General features: G+C 39.7%; 1 protein-coding gene across 5 annotated transcripts in view; it reads left to right on the plus strand.

Moving 5' to 3' along the window:
• Nucleotides 1-7,715: 7,715 nt before the first annotated feature.
• phf21aa (PHD finger protein 21Aa) overlaps nt 7,716-19,222 on the plus strand; it is a 310,619-nt gene continuing 299,112 nt past the window's right edge. For all 5 annotated transcript variants that reach the window (XM_078220409.1, XM_078220407.1, XM_078220411.1 and 2 more), the window contains exons 1-3: nt 7,716-7,903; nt 8,603-8,635; nt 9,003-9,068. In XM_078220409.1, the coding sequence (XP_078076535.1) occupies nt 7,850-7,903; nt 8,603-8,635; nt 9,003-9,068 (153 nt within the window). In that variant the 5' untranslated portion in view covers nt 7,716-7,849. The remainder of the gene's footprint in view (nt 7,904-8,602; nt 8,636-9,002; nt 9,069-19,222) is intronic.

The raw sequence follows: 19,222 nt of genomic DNA on the forward strand, positions 1-19,222 counted from the left end.
GTAATGTTACAGTTATAGCTAGGGTGTAGAGAAATATCAACTTAATATGTGGTAGGTCCATTCAAAAGTGTGATGGTAGCAGGAAAAAAGCTATTCTTGAGTCGGTTGGTACATGACCTCAGACTTTTATATCTTTCTCCAAATGGAAGAAGGTGGAAGAGAGAATGTCCGGGGTGCGTGGGGTCTTTGATTATGCTGGCTGCTTTTCTGAAGCAGCAGGAAGTGTAGACAGAGTCAATGGATGGGAGGCTGGTTTGCGTGATGGACTGGGCTTCGTTCATGACCCTTTGTAGTTTCTTGTGATCTTGGACAGAGCAGGAGCCATACCAAGCTGTGATACAAACCAGAAAGAATGCTTTCTATGGTGCATCTGTAAAGGTTGGTGAGTGTCGTAGCGGACATGCTAAATTTCCTTAGCCTCCTGAGAAAGTAGAGGTATTGATGGGCTTGCTTAACTATAGCATTGGCGTGGAGGGACCAGGATAGGTTATTTTCTTGACACCTAGAAACTTAAAGCTCTCGACCATTTCCTCTTCATCCCCGTTGATGTAAACGGTGGCATGTCCTCCACTATGCTTCCTGAAGTCGATGACTATCTCCTTGAGGGAGAGATTATTGTCGTCACACCAGTTTCTCTAACTCTTTCCTGTACTCCATCTCGTTATTGTTTGAGATCCGACCCATTTGTGTCGGATCTCAAATGGGTCGGAAAATCGAGTTGGAGGAGAATTTGGCCACACAGTCGTAGGTATATAAGGAGCGTAGTAAGGGGCTGAGAACACAGCCTTGTGTGGCACCGGTGTTGAGGATGATCGTGGAGGAGGTGTTGATGCGTATCCTTACTGATTCCGGTCTGTGGGTTAGGAAGTCTAGGATCCAGTCACAGAGGGAGGAGCTGAGCCCCCGGCCATGGAGTTTGGAGATGAGAATAAAACATATTGATCAAGCCAGTTTTCTTGTATAAATTTCAGGAATTCCTCCTCCTCTTTGCCCCTTGCACAGATAATATTCAGTCTATGTTGGAATAATTGGAATCTCCCATTATTACAACTCTGCAGCTCTTTCATCTTTCTGTAATTGCCTGTATATTGACTCCTCTTTCTCCTGCCTACTATTTGCTGGCCTACAATGTACACGCTGTAGCATAACAGCTCCACTACTTTAAGAATTTTAACCAAATAAACTCAGTCTTTCAGCCATCAGCTAAATCATTGCTCTCCAGTCTGACATTAGTTTCTTCGATCAATGCTCTCATCCCTGCACTCTTTTCCTTCCCTCCTGCACATTCATACCCCCCTCCCCACAAGATTTCTCCCATTTCTGGACTTCCTGAATTCTTGGGCTATTTGTCTGCCCTAGTTCAGTGTTCCTTGTTCATCCTCTTTAATGTACCACTCTGGTGCCTGGCCCCCCTCCCATCTTGTGAAATTATTTTAAACTCTTTCCCCATATTACCAGTTAACCTTCCTGGGAGGATGTTAGTCTCAGCTCTACTGAGGTGCAACCCATTCACCTTAAACAGATTTCCCCTGCTCCAGAACTGGCCTCAACTCTCCAGGAATCTGAAGGTTTCCATCCTGCATCATTTCTCCAACCATGTTTAACCTATTTTATCCGACTATTCCAAAATGCACTGGGGGGTTATCCAGAGGTTACTACCTGCTCTTTTGTTTCCTCCAAAGCTTCTGATATCAAGACCAGCTCAACCCTTTTCCTTCCTTTGTCATTGGTTCCCATGTGAACCACAACTTTTGGCTGCTCCCCTTAAAATCATAGAATCCCTACAGTGCAGAAGGAGACCATTTGGCCCATCGAGTCTGCACCAACCACAACCCTACCCAGGCCCTATTCCCGTAACCCCACATAGTTACCCTGCTAATCCCCCTGACACTAGGGTCAATTTAGCATGCCCAATCAACCTAACCCGCACAACTTTGGACTGTGGGAGGAAACCGGAGCTCCCGGAGGAAACCCATGCAGAGAGAATGGGGAGAATGTGCAGACTCCACACAGACAGTGACCCAAGGTGGGTCCCTGGCGCTGAGGCAGCAGTCCTAAACACTGTGTCACTGTGCCGCCCCACTGTGTTCAGCACTTTCACAGTGATCTCCTTTATCCTGGCATCACAGAGGCAACATATACTATTTGGGACACATGCCAGTAGTTTTATAAAGACTTGTCTATCCCCTGATCAAATTCCCCTGACCATTGCCTTTTAACACAGTAAGAAGTTTAACAACACCAGGTTAAAGTCCAACAGGTTTATTTGGTAGCAGAGGCCACACAAGCTTTCGGAGCCCCAAGTCCCTTCCTCACTTGAAGAAGGGGCTTGGGGCTCCGAAAGCTTGTGTGGCTTTTGCTACCAAATAAACCTGTTGGACATTAACCTGGTGTTGTTAAACTTCTTACTGTGTTTACTCCAGTCCAACGCCGGCATCTCCACATAATTGCCTTTTACACATAGTTGTGCCTCCTGTGTAGTCATTTACCCCACATTACCATAGCTGTGCAGTGAAAACTGATTTGAAAGTACCACAGTTCTGGAGGATTTCTGCATCACATCTTATTCTGCTGGGTGGCTCTCACTTATTATAATAAAGGCAAAATACTGTGGATACTGGAATCTGAAACAAAAACAGAAAATGCTGGAAAATCTCAGCAGATCTGACAGCATCTGTGGAGCAAGAATAGAGCCAATGTTTCTTCTCTTTCCTCTGCTGTTATCAGACCTGCTGAGATTTTCTAGCATTTTCTGTTTTTGGCTCTCACTTACTATTTTCCTGAATGTTCTGTAACTGTGGGGTGACCACTTCCTGGACTGTGAGGTCCAGAAAATAATTCTCAAACCCTACAGTGATTCCAGCCTCTCGAGTTCTGAAATCCTGAGCTGGAGTTCAAGCAACTGGAGGTATTTCCTATGTGTGAGACTATCCAGGACACATGGCATAGAAACTATGCAGACAAAGGATTCTTAGCTGTTCCATTATTTTAGTTAAAACTCTAATATATCTATATATGCTTAATAGCCCTTTACTCCTATTTATTATTTAATTTGTATGCATCAGATTTTTATTTAATGTAATTAGGATCTGTTTAATATTACTATCCTCCACAATATTGTAGCTGTTAGAAACTCATTATCAGTAGTTAGTCACAATAATTAACACCAAGTTAAAGGTCCACCTACAACTGATTAACTGCTAACTGCCACTAACTAAAACTTTACTTCAACTGTAAAAATGAGAAAATTAATTAAATTTTAGTTTGATAATAACACACCACAGGACCTATTGTACTTAGCAGTGGATTTCTTCTCTCACCAAATTCCTGTCATCACTCCATTTCGTGTCTGTATGTACACCTTAGTAGTTTCTTGTGTTAAAATTTTTATACCTCCACATGAACTTTATTTATAGCATTAAGAAGCCTGCTATTAGTTCCCTCGCCCTCCCATCAGTGACCAAATTATCCTGCTCAACCTGAACATAATTTTGAACATTTGCTGTCCACAGACCACAACTCAATTTTACTTCCTATTTTGACCCTGAGCCTTTCTCCTTTGAAGACTAGCAGAAGGAGCCAGTTATAAGTTATTCAGGGTTTTTAATCAAGTTGTATTTTAAATATTACAAGTTTAGGAAATCACTCTGGGAATTTCACAGTAACTTCATTGCAGTGTTAATGCAAGCCTTACTTGTGACTAATAAATAACTTTATTTAAAAATTCTCCTCTCTCCTCCCCAATTCAATACTCTGCCTTTCCATCCCAGTTCTCTTTAGTCAGCTGTAATACTATGCTATACTAAGCATCTATGCCTTTTCTTTTCTGTTTCCCCAGCCTATTACTGATGTGTTATCTTTCCATTCCTTTACACTTGTATGTCTATGCCACATACACTCTATTTGCTCCATGCCCATCCACTCAACTCTGCTAATCCACATACCTTCCAATTCCCTCCTACACCTGTACACACTTCCTCCAACATACCAACCTTTAGAACATGTTTACCAGCATTTTCCTCCAGAAGCTGAACTTTAAAAAAGAAAAAGCAGAAAAATAACTAGATCATCAATTGAATGTTTCATTGTTAATCAAGGCATAATGAACGTAATGATGGACTTTGAGTTGGAAAGCATCACTGATACCCATCATAAAACATAATTTGACTATTTAATTATTCTAAATTACCCAGACTCCAGGTCTGATATGATGTTGCATATTAGGTGTGTGTAGCAAAGACAGGTAAATGGAGCCAACCATGATCTAAAATAATTTTAAAGCATTTCTTGCACTTCCATGACATCTCAAAGTACTTTGCAGTCAATGGAGAACTAATTGAGTGGTAGAAGTGTTGCAACATAGACCTGCTCCTAGTCTTAGAGAGCACATTTTCTGACTAACCTTGAAAGATGTTCCAGGAGATGGTGGTTATACATAAATGTTATGTGAGAGTAACATATTGACCTCGCCTCTTAGTTTAGTTTATAGTCTAATTAAGACTGGTAATATTTTTAATGGGAATTTCATTTTAACTCCCAGTGTTCCTGCAGACCAAACACTTTGCTTAAAATCAAGTAAGTACAAACTGCCTGAGAAATAATTGTCTGATAGGGTGGCACGGTAGCACAGTGGTTAGCACTGTTGCTTCACAGCTCCAGAGACCTGGGTTCAATTCCCGGCTTGTGTCACTGTCTGTGTGGAGTTTGCACATTCTCCTCGTGTCTGTGTGGGTTCCCTCCGGGTGCTCCGGTTTCCTCCCACAGTCCAATGATGTGTGGGTTAGGTTGATTGGCCGTGCTAAAATTGCCCCCGAGTGTCCTGAGATGCATAGGTTAGAGGGATTAGCGGGTAAATATGTAGGGGTAGGGCCTGGGTGGGATTGTGGTTGGTGCAGACTCGATGGGCCAAATGGCCTCTTTCTGCAATGTAGGGTTTCTATGATTCTATGAACCAGGTAAGCCTAAACAGAACTTCACCCCCCAATTTGGGTTTGTTTCCTTGTCTGGAGTCCTGTTAATGAAATGGAATAATCACATCTCTCACACTATTTGGTTTGGGTTAATGAAATCACTGGGGAGTGGAACACATGGCTTTGACCAGCCAATGAGATTCATCCAAAATGTCACTCAGCTTTGAAAAGTCATGTGATATCATTGCCCAATGAAATTGTTCGAAAGGGTCTGGCCAATTTATAAAGAGTCTGTTACTTAGATTGTAATATCTCAATTTACTTACGGCTAGGATTCGTTTAAAAATATCATTCATGTTAATTACACCCCATTCTCAATTTAAGCCTATTATTTCGTAACTGCAAGACAAATTTGAAACTTTCATAGACTAAACCTGAAAAGGGGCAGTGTGTGTAAAATATTTTACACCTCTAAAAATTAATTTAAAGTAATAATATTGTGGTTTAAAAGTTCTGTATATGCTTAAGCACACGCACTAACGGTGTGAACATGTTTAATTAGAATTTGGGATGGGAAGAGTTAAAGAAAATATTACTGTGTTGGGACTTTAGTAGACTTCGTTCGTGCCTGCACATTTTTTAACCTTCCACTTAAACTTGATTTGCAGAATATCAGTGATCCGATCTATCACTTGATCGGCAAAAGTGTTAAATGCATCACATTAAAAATAGGAAAGTCTTTTGGATGGAAGAACGTTACAATCGGTTTTGTTAAACGAATGAAAACAAAAGACTAATTGAAACCGGATTCTGGTTCATTCCCTTTCTCGCAGGAGCTGCAATAAACCTGGGTGAACATTTCCACACGTCAACTGGGAAGGGAAAAAAAAACTAATGAAAGCATTTTGGAGGAAAATAAATAATAAAAGCATTGCATTAAAAACAAACTCCTGATTTAATCATTTGGAATGTCATGCAGCTCCAATTCTTGTTTTAGGGAGGAGACAACAGCTTTTTTTTCTATTTCGCTTTTTCTTTGATTCTTCTCTCTCTAACCCAATTATTGCAGCTTGAAATCTGAAACCCAGCAACTAAAACTTTCAAGCACTCTTCCGCCATTTTGTACCAAACTACAGAAGTGAAACAAATTCAAATCTACAATATAATAATCCCTTTATAAACTTCAATCATTTTTGCTCTTCTCAAAGTGTACAAAATAATTAAGTTAAAATAAACAATAGCTTACTGATAACATGCAAATAAAGTTTGAAACATTTTTTAAAAAGAAAAATGTTAACATTGGAAAATAATAATGCACCTTTGTATTTCCCCAACATATTTGTAAAATAGTCAAAGTGTGACCTGTGGGGGAATTATTTATAGACATATTTTGTCCCTAAAGTAGGTGAGATTTTTGTTTCTTGGAATTAACAATTTTGAATGACAGTTCAGGTATTTCAAATTACCAATAACAGATAATTATTAAACACTCAACCCTCAAATTGTATAAACAACTCTAATTAAAAATCATGGGAATGGATTACAAATAAAAGTTCATAATTTTACAAAAAAAAGTGACCAGATTTTTAAAAACATTTTGGCATGTTTGTGTGTTTTTCATTTGGACAAAGATGCTTGGAATAAGTTACCTCATACTTTTTTTTTAAAAAAGACAGAAAGTTAAATAAATAATAAAAAGAGAGAAAGTTAAATAAATAATAAAAAGAGAGAAAGTTAAATAAATAATCCCAGCTGAGTTCGGAGTAAAGTGAGGAGTCGCTACATCCGGGCACTTTCCCTAGGCAATGAGAGCCACAACACTGCCGTTCCTTAGGCAAAGTGAAATAAATTCGCCACCGCTCGCGCTGTGAAATAGTTCCCCCCTCGCGCTCCTTTCTCCCAGCTCTCTCGGTTAAACCCCTCCCCACTCCGCGTGACCTGCCCTTCGCGCGCGCGCCCGGGGGAGGCGAGCACCTCCACCAAACTGATGGGGCGAGGCACGGGGAGGTGGGCGGCGCGGGCGCGCGCGCGCGCTGTGGGAGCGAGCCAGCCAGCAGAGTGAGGCGCGGGACGGGAGCGAGCAGAGTGAGGCGCGGGCACGCGTGGAGTAGGGAGGGTAGTTTGGGGGACGGGGCAGAGAGAGGGGGGGGGCAGGGATTGAGCGTGAAGCCCAGTAAGTAAGTGAGGAGGAGAGAGAGAGAGGGGCAGGGGTGCGCGCACAACACAGCTACTTTCTTTTCTCGAAGGAGGGAGGGGGCAATAATTGGAAGTTTTCTTTAACCCAGATATTTTTTTTAAAAAAAAGAAATTAAAAGAAAAAGTAAAATAAATTTCGGCCGCTCGTTTCACACCGAGGTGTTTTTTTTTCTTCAGGATTTGTCCCCCCCCCCCTTTCCGTTTTATATTCTGAGTCAGTTTATTTTCGGTGCCATTTTATTTGATAATTTTGTGATTTGGGCCCCTCTGTTGATATTAATTTGGAGGAGGGGGGGTGGGGGGAAATGTTTTTGAAGTTGTTGTTGGTCGGGCAGCTCACCGCCCCCCTCTGGCTCGGCGGCGGCGCAGAGTGATGAGTCCGGTGGATGGGAGAACTTGTTTCGCCTTCACTCTCCCTGTATCTTTCTGTTTCCCCCTTCCCTCTATCTTATACATTTTTATATATATATTTTATATATAAAACATATTTATCAATATAAATAAAAAGCAGATATTTATACACATGCGGGCCGACCGCGATGTTTAATGGACTTTATTCTCCCTCGTGAAATTATTTCGGGCCCTGTTTTTGTTGAATTGTATTTTTTATACTCTTTTTGGCTGCGTGAGGAAAGAGGGGAGGGGGTAAAGAGAAGGGGAGCCGGGTGTTTCCTTTTTTTTCCTTTTAAAAGGGGGTGTGGAGGAAAAAAAAGTGAAGGAAAGTGGCGCGGGAAGTAGAGGAGATGGAGTTACAAACTCTGCAGGAGGCTCTGAAAGTGGAAATCCAGTTTCATCAGGTAACCTGGTCTCTTTTCATTTATTGCATGTAGTGTATGTGTTTTAATTCCAACCACTACCTCTCAGCGACACACCACACACACACACACACACCAGGCACATCTGCTAAAAGGGAATAATTGGCGAGAAACCATTTTATGTTTTATTTTAGAAAAAAAAGTACAATGCAAATCACAAACTTTTTAAATTTAGGCTGTGTCTTAATTTTTTAAGTATTCGGAAACTACATCACCCAGTCATTTTTGGGAGAATGGGGAAAACAAAAATAAATGGATAGGTGAAGTATATTCTTGTAATTTGAGTTATGAATAAAAGTTAGGAATTTGTGGAAACTATTTAGTTACACAATTTAGTTAAGAAAAAATAGACTTGTAAACATTTTGTATGTAGAACAATTCTGTACTTGGTATTCTGGAAGCATTATTCACTTCTAACTGATTTTTTTATTTTGGTAGAAATTAGGAACAATATTTTTTGAGGACTTGTTTATTAACACCTTATGTGTGTATATAATTTATAATTTGAAGCAATCTGAGAAGTCTCAGAGTCCATATTTGTTGAAGAAAGTAGATATAGTTAGCATAACACTTGACCTCAGAGGCTGGATTGATCAATAAAACCAGCCCTTGTTATATTCACTGTGGAATGATCCCCTCTCTCATAGGACATTAACTTTATTTCATCTCTTCTCCAAACAGAAACTTGTGGCCCAGATGAAACAGGATCCACAGGTATATTTTGTTTTTGTGTCCTGTTTACTCTTTTGTGCGTTTTTAAATATATTTATTACATCTGTAATTAAAATGTTTTCACATTTCTAATTATACATGTTACTAAAATTTAGAAAATGTGCGATATGGATTTTAGTTTTGAAAATGCACTATAGTTCTGGCTTATTCCAAAGCCTTAAGCAGTTTTAAATAGGCTAAGACAAAGAAAATGAGGTATTTTTGTTAGTCATTTAAAAAAAAAAGGCTTTTTGATTTTCTCCCTCTCCAGTGTTCAACTGAAAATGGTGAATGACTCAATTTCCCGCTATGGGAAAAAGACTTGTATTAGCAATAAGATAACATGTATTGTTAAAATTTTATTTCACAGAATGCTGATTTGAAGAAACAGCTACATGAATTGCAAGCAAAGATAACTGCTCTCAGTGAGAAACAAGTAAGGCAAAAATGAATTTGTGGCTGTTCTGTTCCAGATGGTTGTGTGTTCTCCAGGGATGAGCTCAACCTGGAGGATTGAGTAGTTTTCTGGAAGTTTTTAATGCTAGTCGAGTTGGCTGGTGATGATTTGGGAAAAAAATAACTGATGTTCAGATAGCCCTAATTACACCTGTTACTATAGCTGACGTTTTCAAATTTTGTACAGTTTTAAAAATTATGGGAGCAATGTTCTTTCTCATTCTAACCTTTTGTGTTATGATACTCCCTATTCATATCTCTTCAGATCCTTTTGCTATAAATCAATCTATAGCATCTTTATTTAACAACACTAAGTAATTATTCACTTTATTTTGCAAATACTATTTTTGAAATAGTATCTTTCTCCCACATACCTCCCTCATTCTCAATTTGCCCAGTTTAGTTCTTCCTACCAAGGATTTCTTTTGTTAAGATTTTACCTTCTGCTCCCTTTTATCAAGTGCAGTGAAGGCTTGACTTTTTCTGATTTGTTTTCCTTTTGGCTATATATGTGTGGATGTGGGGTGAGGGATATGGGTGGGTGTAGTTCTGGGTGTGAAATGACCGCCTCTCCCCCTTTTTTCTTTGTTTCTCAGTCTAGGTTCTTTGTGCATTCAGTTTCACATTACTCTCGCTCCAGTATTTGTAGCATCCTGTTCTTCCTGCTCAAAAGGGATAAGTCAAATTTTGTAAAGCTGCACCCACATCTGAGTTCACATTATTTCATAAAACTCCAGAATAAATTGTATCTTGAACTATGAAATAATGAAATATTTTAAAAGCAGAGAAACAAAGATCTACAGCAAAGCACTTATTTGAACTTCTATTCTCAACACTATTGATAATTCTAGAACAGCACCCATAATTACAATTTTAGATATCATGCTCTCTTTAAAAGCTTTTGTCTGATTTTGTTTCTGTAAAGTCAGCCTTCGATCATTGTCATGTGATTAGCTGCCTTAGTAACCATGCGGGCCAACCACCAGTTCACAGTGCAGAAATAAATACTGGATTGGGTATTTGGATTTGACTTGCTATTTTATAGATTTTGTTTTAAAGAAGTTGACATTTTTGAGAAGTTGAATTGATGTCGTTAAGTAGTTGTAGTGATACTTTGTCCTGTTGTGGGAGAGAATTTGATTATAAAGTTTGTGCTGTTATTTTACTTTCAGTATTGTGTTGACTTGTAATTTTGCAGGTGCAACTGTTTTAGCTGCGCAGTAATTACATTTTCTCCCGCTTCCAATTTCTGAAGGTCATACAAGATTAATTTTGCTTGGTATTACTGTACAGCCTTAATTCATTTGACTTTTGTAAAAATCATATTTGGTTAAACTTGAGTCAGCATAGATATTTTTATCCTGAGAAGTTATGTTTATTAAATGCTGACAATTTCTGTAACCACTTTTTAAAGCTATAAACTTTTGACTATTAGAAACAATTGTGTTCTCTTCGGAAAGTACTAGATTGACTTTTTCTTCCTTTCAACTGAATTCAAGAATTGTTTATGATGAACCTGGCAACTCTATGCAGTTGAGCATTTAACTGTTCACAAGATGATCCTGATTGAGCTCCAAATTTACCTGTGTTATGTGAACTTCACTGCCTCAGCTGGACATTTATGTTTAAATCTTTGGCTGCTAATGTGCACTATACTAGCTGGTATTGTGAACCTGTCTTACTGAAAATCTACCACCTGCTGGCCAGTTATGGAGTATGGGGTTGTCCCTGACTGGGGACTTTTAAATCATTGTTATATTTTCCCTGTGGACATAAACCTTAGTGCCTTACTTGTTTGATTGGAGTTTCTTGCAAAATCTACACATCACAAATTTTGATAACCAGTAAAAGGTGGAATTAAGAAAACAAGATCACTTTAGGGATCTTCCTGCAACTGAGAATGCTTCACATTCCTGGATGAAAAGGAGATATGTAGTAGCAAGTGATCAAGGCTTGTTTAAAAAAAAAAAGTTCTATCGGGTAACTGTTATTCATTGTGTAAGGCTAGTAGTGTGGCCTGTAGTGTATCAGAGTACCAATTCATGGCATAAGCGAGTGCAAGCTTAGTCCCCCTTAAGTTTCTATACTAAGCAACATTGGATTGGAGCAGAGAAAATGGGTGAAAAGTGACTCAGAAAATGTCTTTAAATTGGAACAAGTTCACACATTTCATTGCGCTGTACCCAGCTCAATGATAAAGTGGAGACTTGTGGAGATTGCTGGAGGGGTACGTAGTTTGTGGAGCAAATGGATATAGCTATGATCAATAAAGTTTAATACTGTATTGGAATTCAAAAGTATGATTTATCAGTGATTGTATTTTAGATATTGAAACCTCGTCCTTCATCCTGTTAACTTGATGTGAAGTAACTTATTGTACTTTGAATAATTCTGAATCACATGCAAGTCCTGATGTAGCATAATATCTCAAATTTTAGTGCAATGTGTGCTTGCTCATTTAAGATTCTTGATCGTATATTACACCCCTTTAAACATAAAAATATGTAAATATATATTGAACGCAAGTTAACCTGTACTTGCTAAAAGTACAAATTTTGAATTCCAGAAGTGATATTATACAAATTTTGAAATGCTTTCTTCCTGGCTTAAAAGTAACATTGATATCGCTGCTTATAAGTTGTTACTTTTTATTGAGCAATGTGTGAGAAATATAACTAATCAATGTGGGAGTAGTGGGGTGCAAGAATAAATTCATGAAGATTACATCTTCCTAACTGCGCTTTATACTCTGTATTCCATGCCTTCCATAGAAATATAGAAAATAGGTGCAGGAGTAGGCAGGTAATCAGATCACAAGGTGTTAATTTAGAAAACATCAGGAAATGTATGACTTGGTGTAACCTTATTAACCAAAGACTGGAAACATTTAATTGATGTGTAGATGTTGCAATACTGAAGTGGAAAAGTTTTAAGAGGACTATGGATAACTTGTTAATAGAGATGGAGAATAATGTGTGGGAGAAGTTAGGGAAAAAGAAAAAAATTTCAGATGTTATACATCACATGAAGAGTAAGTGGCTGGAAACTGGAATTCCAAATTGAGATTTCTCATATTTCATATGGGCGGCACGGTAGCACAGTGGTTAGCACTGCTGCTTCACAGCTCCAGGGGCCTGGGTTCGATTCCCGGCTTGGGTCACTGTCTGTGTGGAGTTTGCACATTCTCCTCGGATACATAGATTAGAGGGATTAGTGGGTAAAATATGTAGGGATATGGGGGTAGGGCCTGGGTGGGATTGTGGTCTGTGCCACCTCGATGGGCCGAATGGCCTCTTTCTGTACTGTAGGGTTTCTCTGATTCTCTGATTTCATAGTTTAGTACGGTGGCTTTTAAGGTTTTAATTTTGTAGGCCACTTAGATGCATACTATGGAGCTTTGGACCACATTTAGGATTTGAACTGATGTTCCCTTTAATTTGCATATGTTTCAAGTTGCAGACGTGAGTACATATTGAAAAATGCTTTAGGACATATCCCCCAATTAGATGACAGCACTAAAAGTAGTCCTTTCAAAATATTCAGACCCACAAAATTCAAATGGGATGCAGGGAGAAAAAACAATTAATAGAAATGAGTGCTAATCGCTCTTGGATACTACGTTTCCAGAAGCCAGATTCTAGGCTGTTGTGGACCTTGGATTGCACTGACCGAACAAAGAAAAGTACAACATGGAAAGGCCTTTGGGCCCTCCAAGCCTGTGCCGATCATGATGTCCTTACTTGGTCTGTATTGCTCTCTTTCCTACCTATTCATGTGCACATCCAGATGCCTCTTAAATGTTGCTAATGTGTCTGCTTCCACCACCTCCTCTGACAGTGCGTTCCAAGCACCCACCACTCTCCGTGAAAAACTTCCCCCACGCATCTCCTTAAATTTTCCCCCTTGAACCTGTGCCCCCTTGTAATTGACACTTCGACCCTTGGAAAAAGTCTCTGGCTATCCACCCTGTCTATGCCTCTCATAATTTTGTAGACCTCTATCAGGCCTCCCCTCAGTCTCCATCTTTCCAGTGAAAACAATCTTAGTTTATTCAGCCTCTCCTCATAGCCAACACCCTTGAGATCAGGCAACATCCTGGTGAACCTTGTTTGCACTCCCTCCAAAGCTTCCATACCCTTCTGGTAGTATGGTGACCAGAACTGCACTCAATACTCCAAATACAGCCTAACCAATGTTTTATATAAATGCCTAGACCTATCGTATGCTTCCTTTTTCCTTTTGTCTAAGCTTGTTATTCATGGTTCCCGATCTGCCGTTTCTATCCTTCATGTTTGCGAGGACCACCTCTCCTGCACTTCAATTAACTGGCCTTTAAAAGCCTCCTACATGTCAGACATGGATTTGCCTTCAAATAGTCGCTCCCAATCCACATTCCCCAGTTCCTGTCTAATTTGGATGTAATTGACCTTCATCCAATTAAGCACCCTCACCCAAGGGCCTTTCTTGTCATTATCCATGATTACCCAAAATCTTATGGAATAATGACTATAATGTCTATAAAATAATGAGGGGCGTAGATAAGGTAGATAGTCAATATCTTTTCCCAAAGATAGGGGAGTCTAAAACTAGAGGGCATAGGTTTAAGGTGAGAGGGGAGAGATACAAAAGCGTCCAGAGGGGCAACTTTTTCAAGCAGAGGGTGGTGAGTGTCTGGAACAAGCGGCCAGAGGTAGTAGTAGAGGCGGGTACAGTTTCGTCTTTTAAAAAGCATTTAGATAGTTACATGGATAAGATGGGTATAGAGGGATATGGGCCAAATGCGAGCAATTGGGATTAGTTTAGGGGTTTAAAAAAAATGGCGGCATGGGCAAGTTGGGCCGAAGGGCCTGTTTACATGCTGTAAACCTCTATGACTCTAATAGTCTCTAAGCCCAAAATGCACCCTCACTGAAACATTGATCACCTGGCGTGGCTCATTCCCCAATATCAAGTCTAGTCTCCCTGGTTGGATTGTCAACATACTGTATGAAAAAGTCCTCCTAGACACACCTAACAAATTGCTCTCCATCTGAGCCTCTGGTTGTAAGGCATTCCCACTCAATATGGAGGAAGTTAAAGTCACCTATCACAACTGCTCTGCTTTTTTCACACCTTTTCAGTACCTGACTACACAACTGCTCCGCTGTTTCCTGCGGGCAGTTGGGAGGTCAAAAAACATTGTGATTGAAAACCAGCACCACAGCCAGTTAGTCTGAGGTCTGGACAACAGTGATTGTGCTTTTAAAAATCTTTACTCCATTCTTAAAGTTACAAAGCCAATGCGCAGAATGAACAAAGCAAGAATCGTTTCCTTGCATGCTGCAAAACCCAATTCAAATTGAATCCAATTCATGGTCCCCACAAGATAGAAATACAAGATCCAAACTGACAAGAAAAGGCATTGCACCTTGGGCTTGATCTGAAACTTTTGCTGGAATTCTACCAGCCCGCTCACCACAGGAATTAGACCGGGTAAGAGGCAGACAATGGGAAGGTCTGATGACCTCGGGTGGAATTTTCCGGTCTTGGGAATTAACCGTACTTTCTTGATGTACTTGATGCACTTTTGAACATGAAGGACAAACCGAGTTTTATATACATATGTCTAGCATATATATTGAAAACAGTGATTTAAGCTATAGAAAAATATATGCCTGATTTACTTTCTCTCCACTGCACCAGTGCCAAGTAGCAACTGTCAAGGCTAATTAGGTTGATATGGGAATATGCCCTGTTATAATAAAAACGCTGCAAGGTGGTTAAACCTTACACTGGAAAGTAAAACTCTTTAAGATGATCTAGCAGAGATTCACTGACACCACTGGAACATTTCTAACCCTTGGATTCTTACGATTAGTTTACTGTTTTGTAACTTAATGTGCACTGAGAGCTCCAGGGAAGTGATTTGTTTAGATGATTTCGTTTTTGTAAAAACAGGTTTGGATTACTTTTTCCTTTGATCACGTGTATCATACGTCGACATGATGATGTTCATAATAATGGTGATGTAATTATTGCTTTTTATTGAGAAATTATTTTGAAGTCAGTATGGCTGGAATGCATTATATGAAGACTGGCAGTTGCTTGTGTAGCGCACAGGAAATATTTTGCCTAAACCACCTTGTAAGCCACATGAGTTATACAAGTAATTGATACAATAAATATAGTCCATATCCTGTTCTCAAACTTGTGGTTTTCAATTCAAACGTTTTCTTATTTTGGAGTGATTTTTAAAATTACTTTCTGTACATTTTATTTAGGTTATTGCTGGTTTACTCAAAATGACATTGAATTATCAAGAGTATACTGTAGTATGTCTTTTTGACAAATTGGAGTTAGAGTTAACACATTTTTCTTTCTACAGCTGTGTTTTGGTGTGAAACTTCATGTATACAATGGAAAGGGTCTTGTCTAATTGCACAAAACTGCAATATTTCACTGGGAAGTAACAATGTCTTATGATGAGAATAGCAGTTTACTAAAATGTGTTGTTGGTTTACAAGGTTGATACATGTATAATTTATGTTGCCATTAAAATACACCATCAAGTTCACGAACAGATTTTCCACAATAGCATAACTGAAGGAAAAGAGGCAAATGTATCAATGTTAACAAGTTTAAGGCATTATGTGGCATTTCAGGTATTATGTTGTGGGTGAACTTGTTGAGAATATCTTTCATGACTTTGAGATGCCCTAAAGTTCTGTGCAACCAATAAAGTTTTAGATGCTGAAATTTCATATACAGGACATGTGAAAAGCAGGCCGTTTTTGAGTTGAACAGTTAGTGTATGAAAACAAGAGTTATGCTGTTTAGTTTTTTTATGGATAGTGGTGACTTTAAAGTGAAATTTGAAATGCTACATTACCAGTATTTTTCTTTGTCTTGAACAATAGAGCTCGGTACTCAGCAAGTTATATTCACCAATTTTGTAATTGTAATTCTGTAAGGGTGCGTGCTGTCTCTTGTACCTCATCAAAGTGACAATTTTTCAAGTACGCCTGGATGGTGATGGTGCTTCCTCATGAATTTTCCAAAATGAGGAATCATCAAATTAGTACTATGTGGAATGGTGGAGCTGCACGAAATGCTATCAGACTGAATGATATTTTTGTTATCCCCCCCTCTGAAAGCTGAGGGGATGTACTGTCTAGTGTACTATTGAGTCATGAAAATAGAAAGGCACAGGTTTAATTTTCAAGCAAGTTGATTGCTCTCAATTGATTTAGTGCATGATTGGCCGTGGTGCACCTGAACTGGGGAGTGGAAAAAATCAAAGTTCCTTCAGTTTGTTTGTGACTTTCTTGCATGGGTGGAGAAAACGTGTGAGGATAGGAATGGGCTTGCATGTAATGCTCCTGTGGTCAAATAGCCTATCTACATTGTGTTGAAGTTTATATTTGAATATTGATATTGGGTAGGGGCTTTTTCACTCATTTAACTGTATTCCAGTATAAGTTATTGCTTTTATTGGAGAAAGGTGAAAATGTTAAACAGATTAAATAAAGATGATGCAGGTGCCACTTGTGTCAAAGACATGTTCTTTCGGTCCTCCTGTATACTGGCGCATGTTCCACGCGACAGGGCATCCGAGGGCTCATTGAGTTTCCCTGGACGATACATGATGTCATAATTATAGGTGGAGAGTTCAATTCTCCACCGCAAGATCTTGTCGTTCTTGATCTTGCCCCTCAGCGTGTTATTGAACATGAACGCCACAGACCGCTGGCCCGTGATCAGGGTGAACCGTTTTCCCGCCAAGTGTGTTCTTTCGGTCACATTATTTTAGAATTAGGAACATTGGATTTAGGAGCAGTAATAGGCCATTTTGTTCTTCAAGCCTGTTCCACCATTCGATAAGATCATGGCTAATCTGATTGTGGTGTCCATCTTCCTGCCTGTGTCCCATTCATAAATCTTGACTCATTTATCAAAAATCTGTTTAACTCTGCCTTAAAATGACCCAGCCTCCACAGACTAATGACCCTCAGAGAAAAAGTGTTCTCATCATCTTCATCTTAAATGGAAGACCTCTTATTTTTAATCTGTGTTCTCGACTTCTAGTGTCTCCCAAAGGAGGAGACATCTGCCCAGTGACCATCATATCAAGTTCCCTCAAATTCTTGTGTGTTTCAACAAGATCTCCTCTCATTCTTCTAAAATCCAATGTGTATGGGCCCAATCTGTTCAACCTTTCTTCATAAGATAAATACTCATCCCAGGAATGAGTCGAGTGGCCATTCCCTGCATTGCTAATACAAGTATATCTTTTTTCAAGTGTGGAGAAAAAAAACTACAGTAAGAAGTCTCTCAACACCAGGTTAAAGTCCAACAGGTTTATTTGGTAGCAAATACCATAAGCTTTCGGAGCAATGCTCCTTCGTCAGATGGAGTGGTCTCAAACAGAAATTCAATGTGTGAGCAGTTATAATGCTGCCCTTCACTCTACAATTTGGCTTCCAACATAGCACTGTTCTATCACCTAGAAGGACAAGGGAGCAGACGCATGGGAACAGCACCATTACCTATAAGTTCCTTTCCAAGCCACATGCCATCCTGATGTGCACGCATGTGTATGTACACCAAATGGACTGCAGCAGGTCAAGGCTGCACTGCGTCTTGTATGTGATGTACACTGTTGTTTGGTGGCAGAGAGAATGGATGTTTAAGGTAGTGAATGGGACGCTAATCAAGTAGGCTGCTTTATCTTGGATGATGTTGAGCTTCTCGAGTATTGTTGAAGCCGCACTAGTCCAGGCAAATGGAGAGTATTCCATCACACTCCTGACTTATGCCTTGTGATGGTGGGCAGTTTTGGGGAGTCAGGAGGTGAGTTACTCTGCAGAATTCCCACTCTCTGACCCCTCGTAGCCATTGTATATATTTCCCTGTTTGAGAACAGAGACCACTCCATCTGACGAAGGAGCATTGCTCCGAAAGCTTATGGTATTTGCTACCAAATAAACCTGTTGGACTTTAACCTGGTGTTGTGAGACTTCTTGCTGTGCTTACCCCAGTCCAACGCCGGCATCTCCACATCGAAAAAAAACTACACAGTACTCCAGATGTAGTCACACCCAAGGACCCTGTACAGCTGCAGTAAAATTTCCCTACTTCTGTATTCCATTGCAATAAGCACCAACATTCCATTTGCCTTCCTAATCACTTGCTGTACCTACATACTAACTTTCTGTGATTAATGTACCACGATACCCAGATCACACTTTTCTACCAAGTTCTGCCATCTTTTTCCATTTAAGTAGTGTACCAATTTTCTATTCTTTCTGAAAATTGGACAACTGCTGTTTAAAAACTATTAACTGCAAAATTGTGCAGGTCACCCATAAGTGCCAGATTTCTTTCTTTTAGATGTAGTTTAGTAAAGGTGATTTATTTGACCTGCATAGCTTGAGGCTGACCCAGTGCTATGTTGGAAGCCAAATTGTAGAGTGAAGGGCAGCATTATAACTGCTCACACATTGAATTTCTGGATCTTAATTTTGCAAAATGAATAATAGAACAGTTCTCTTTTGTGCCTTTAAATCCTTGTTTGGGATATATTCCTTTACATTTGCCCTTTAAGTTTACTCTTTGAGATGTGGGTGTTACTGGCTTGGCCAGCATTTATGCCCATCCCTAATTGCCCTGAGAAGATGCTGGTGAGCCTCTGCCTTGACCTGCTGCAGTCCATTTGGTGTACATACACATGCGTGCACATCAGGATGGCATGTGGCTTGGAAAGGAACTTGTAGGTAATGGTGCTGTTCCCATGCGTCTGCTCCCTTGTCCTTCTAGGTGATAGAGACCACTGTTTTGTAAGGTGCTATTGCAGGAGGCTTGACAAATTGCTGCACTGCGTCTTGTATGTGATGTACACTGTTGTTTGGTGGCAGAGAGAATGGATGTTTAAGGTAGTGAATGGGATGCTAATCAAGTAGGCTGCTTTATCTTGGATGATGTTGAGCTTCTCGAGTATTGTTGAAGCCGCACTAGTCCAGGCAAATGGAGAGTATTCCATCACACTCCTGACTTATGCCTTGTGATGGTGGGCAGTTTTGGGGAGTCAGGAGGTGAGTTACTCTGCAGAATTCCCACTCTCTGACCTCTCGTAGCCATTGTATATATTTCCCAGTC

This window comes from Mustelus asterias, chromosome 9 (assembly GCF_964213995.1).
Source record: "Mustelus asterias chromosome 9, sMusAst1.hap1.1, whole genome shotgun sequence".
NCBI classification, from domain to species: domain Eukaryota; kingdom Metazoa; phylum Chordata; class Chondrichthyes; order Carcharhiniformes; family Triakidae; genus Mustelus; species Mustelus asterias.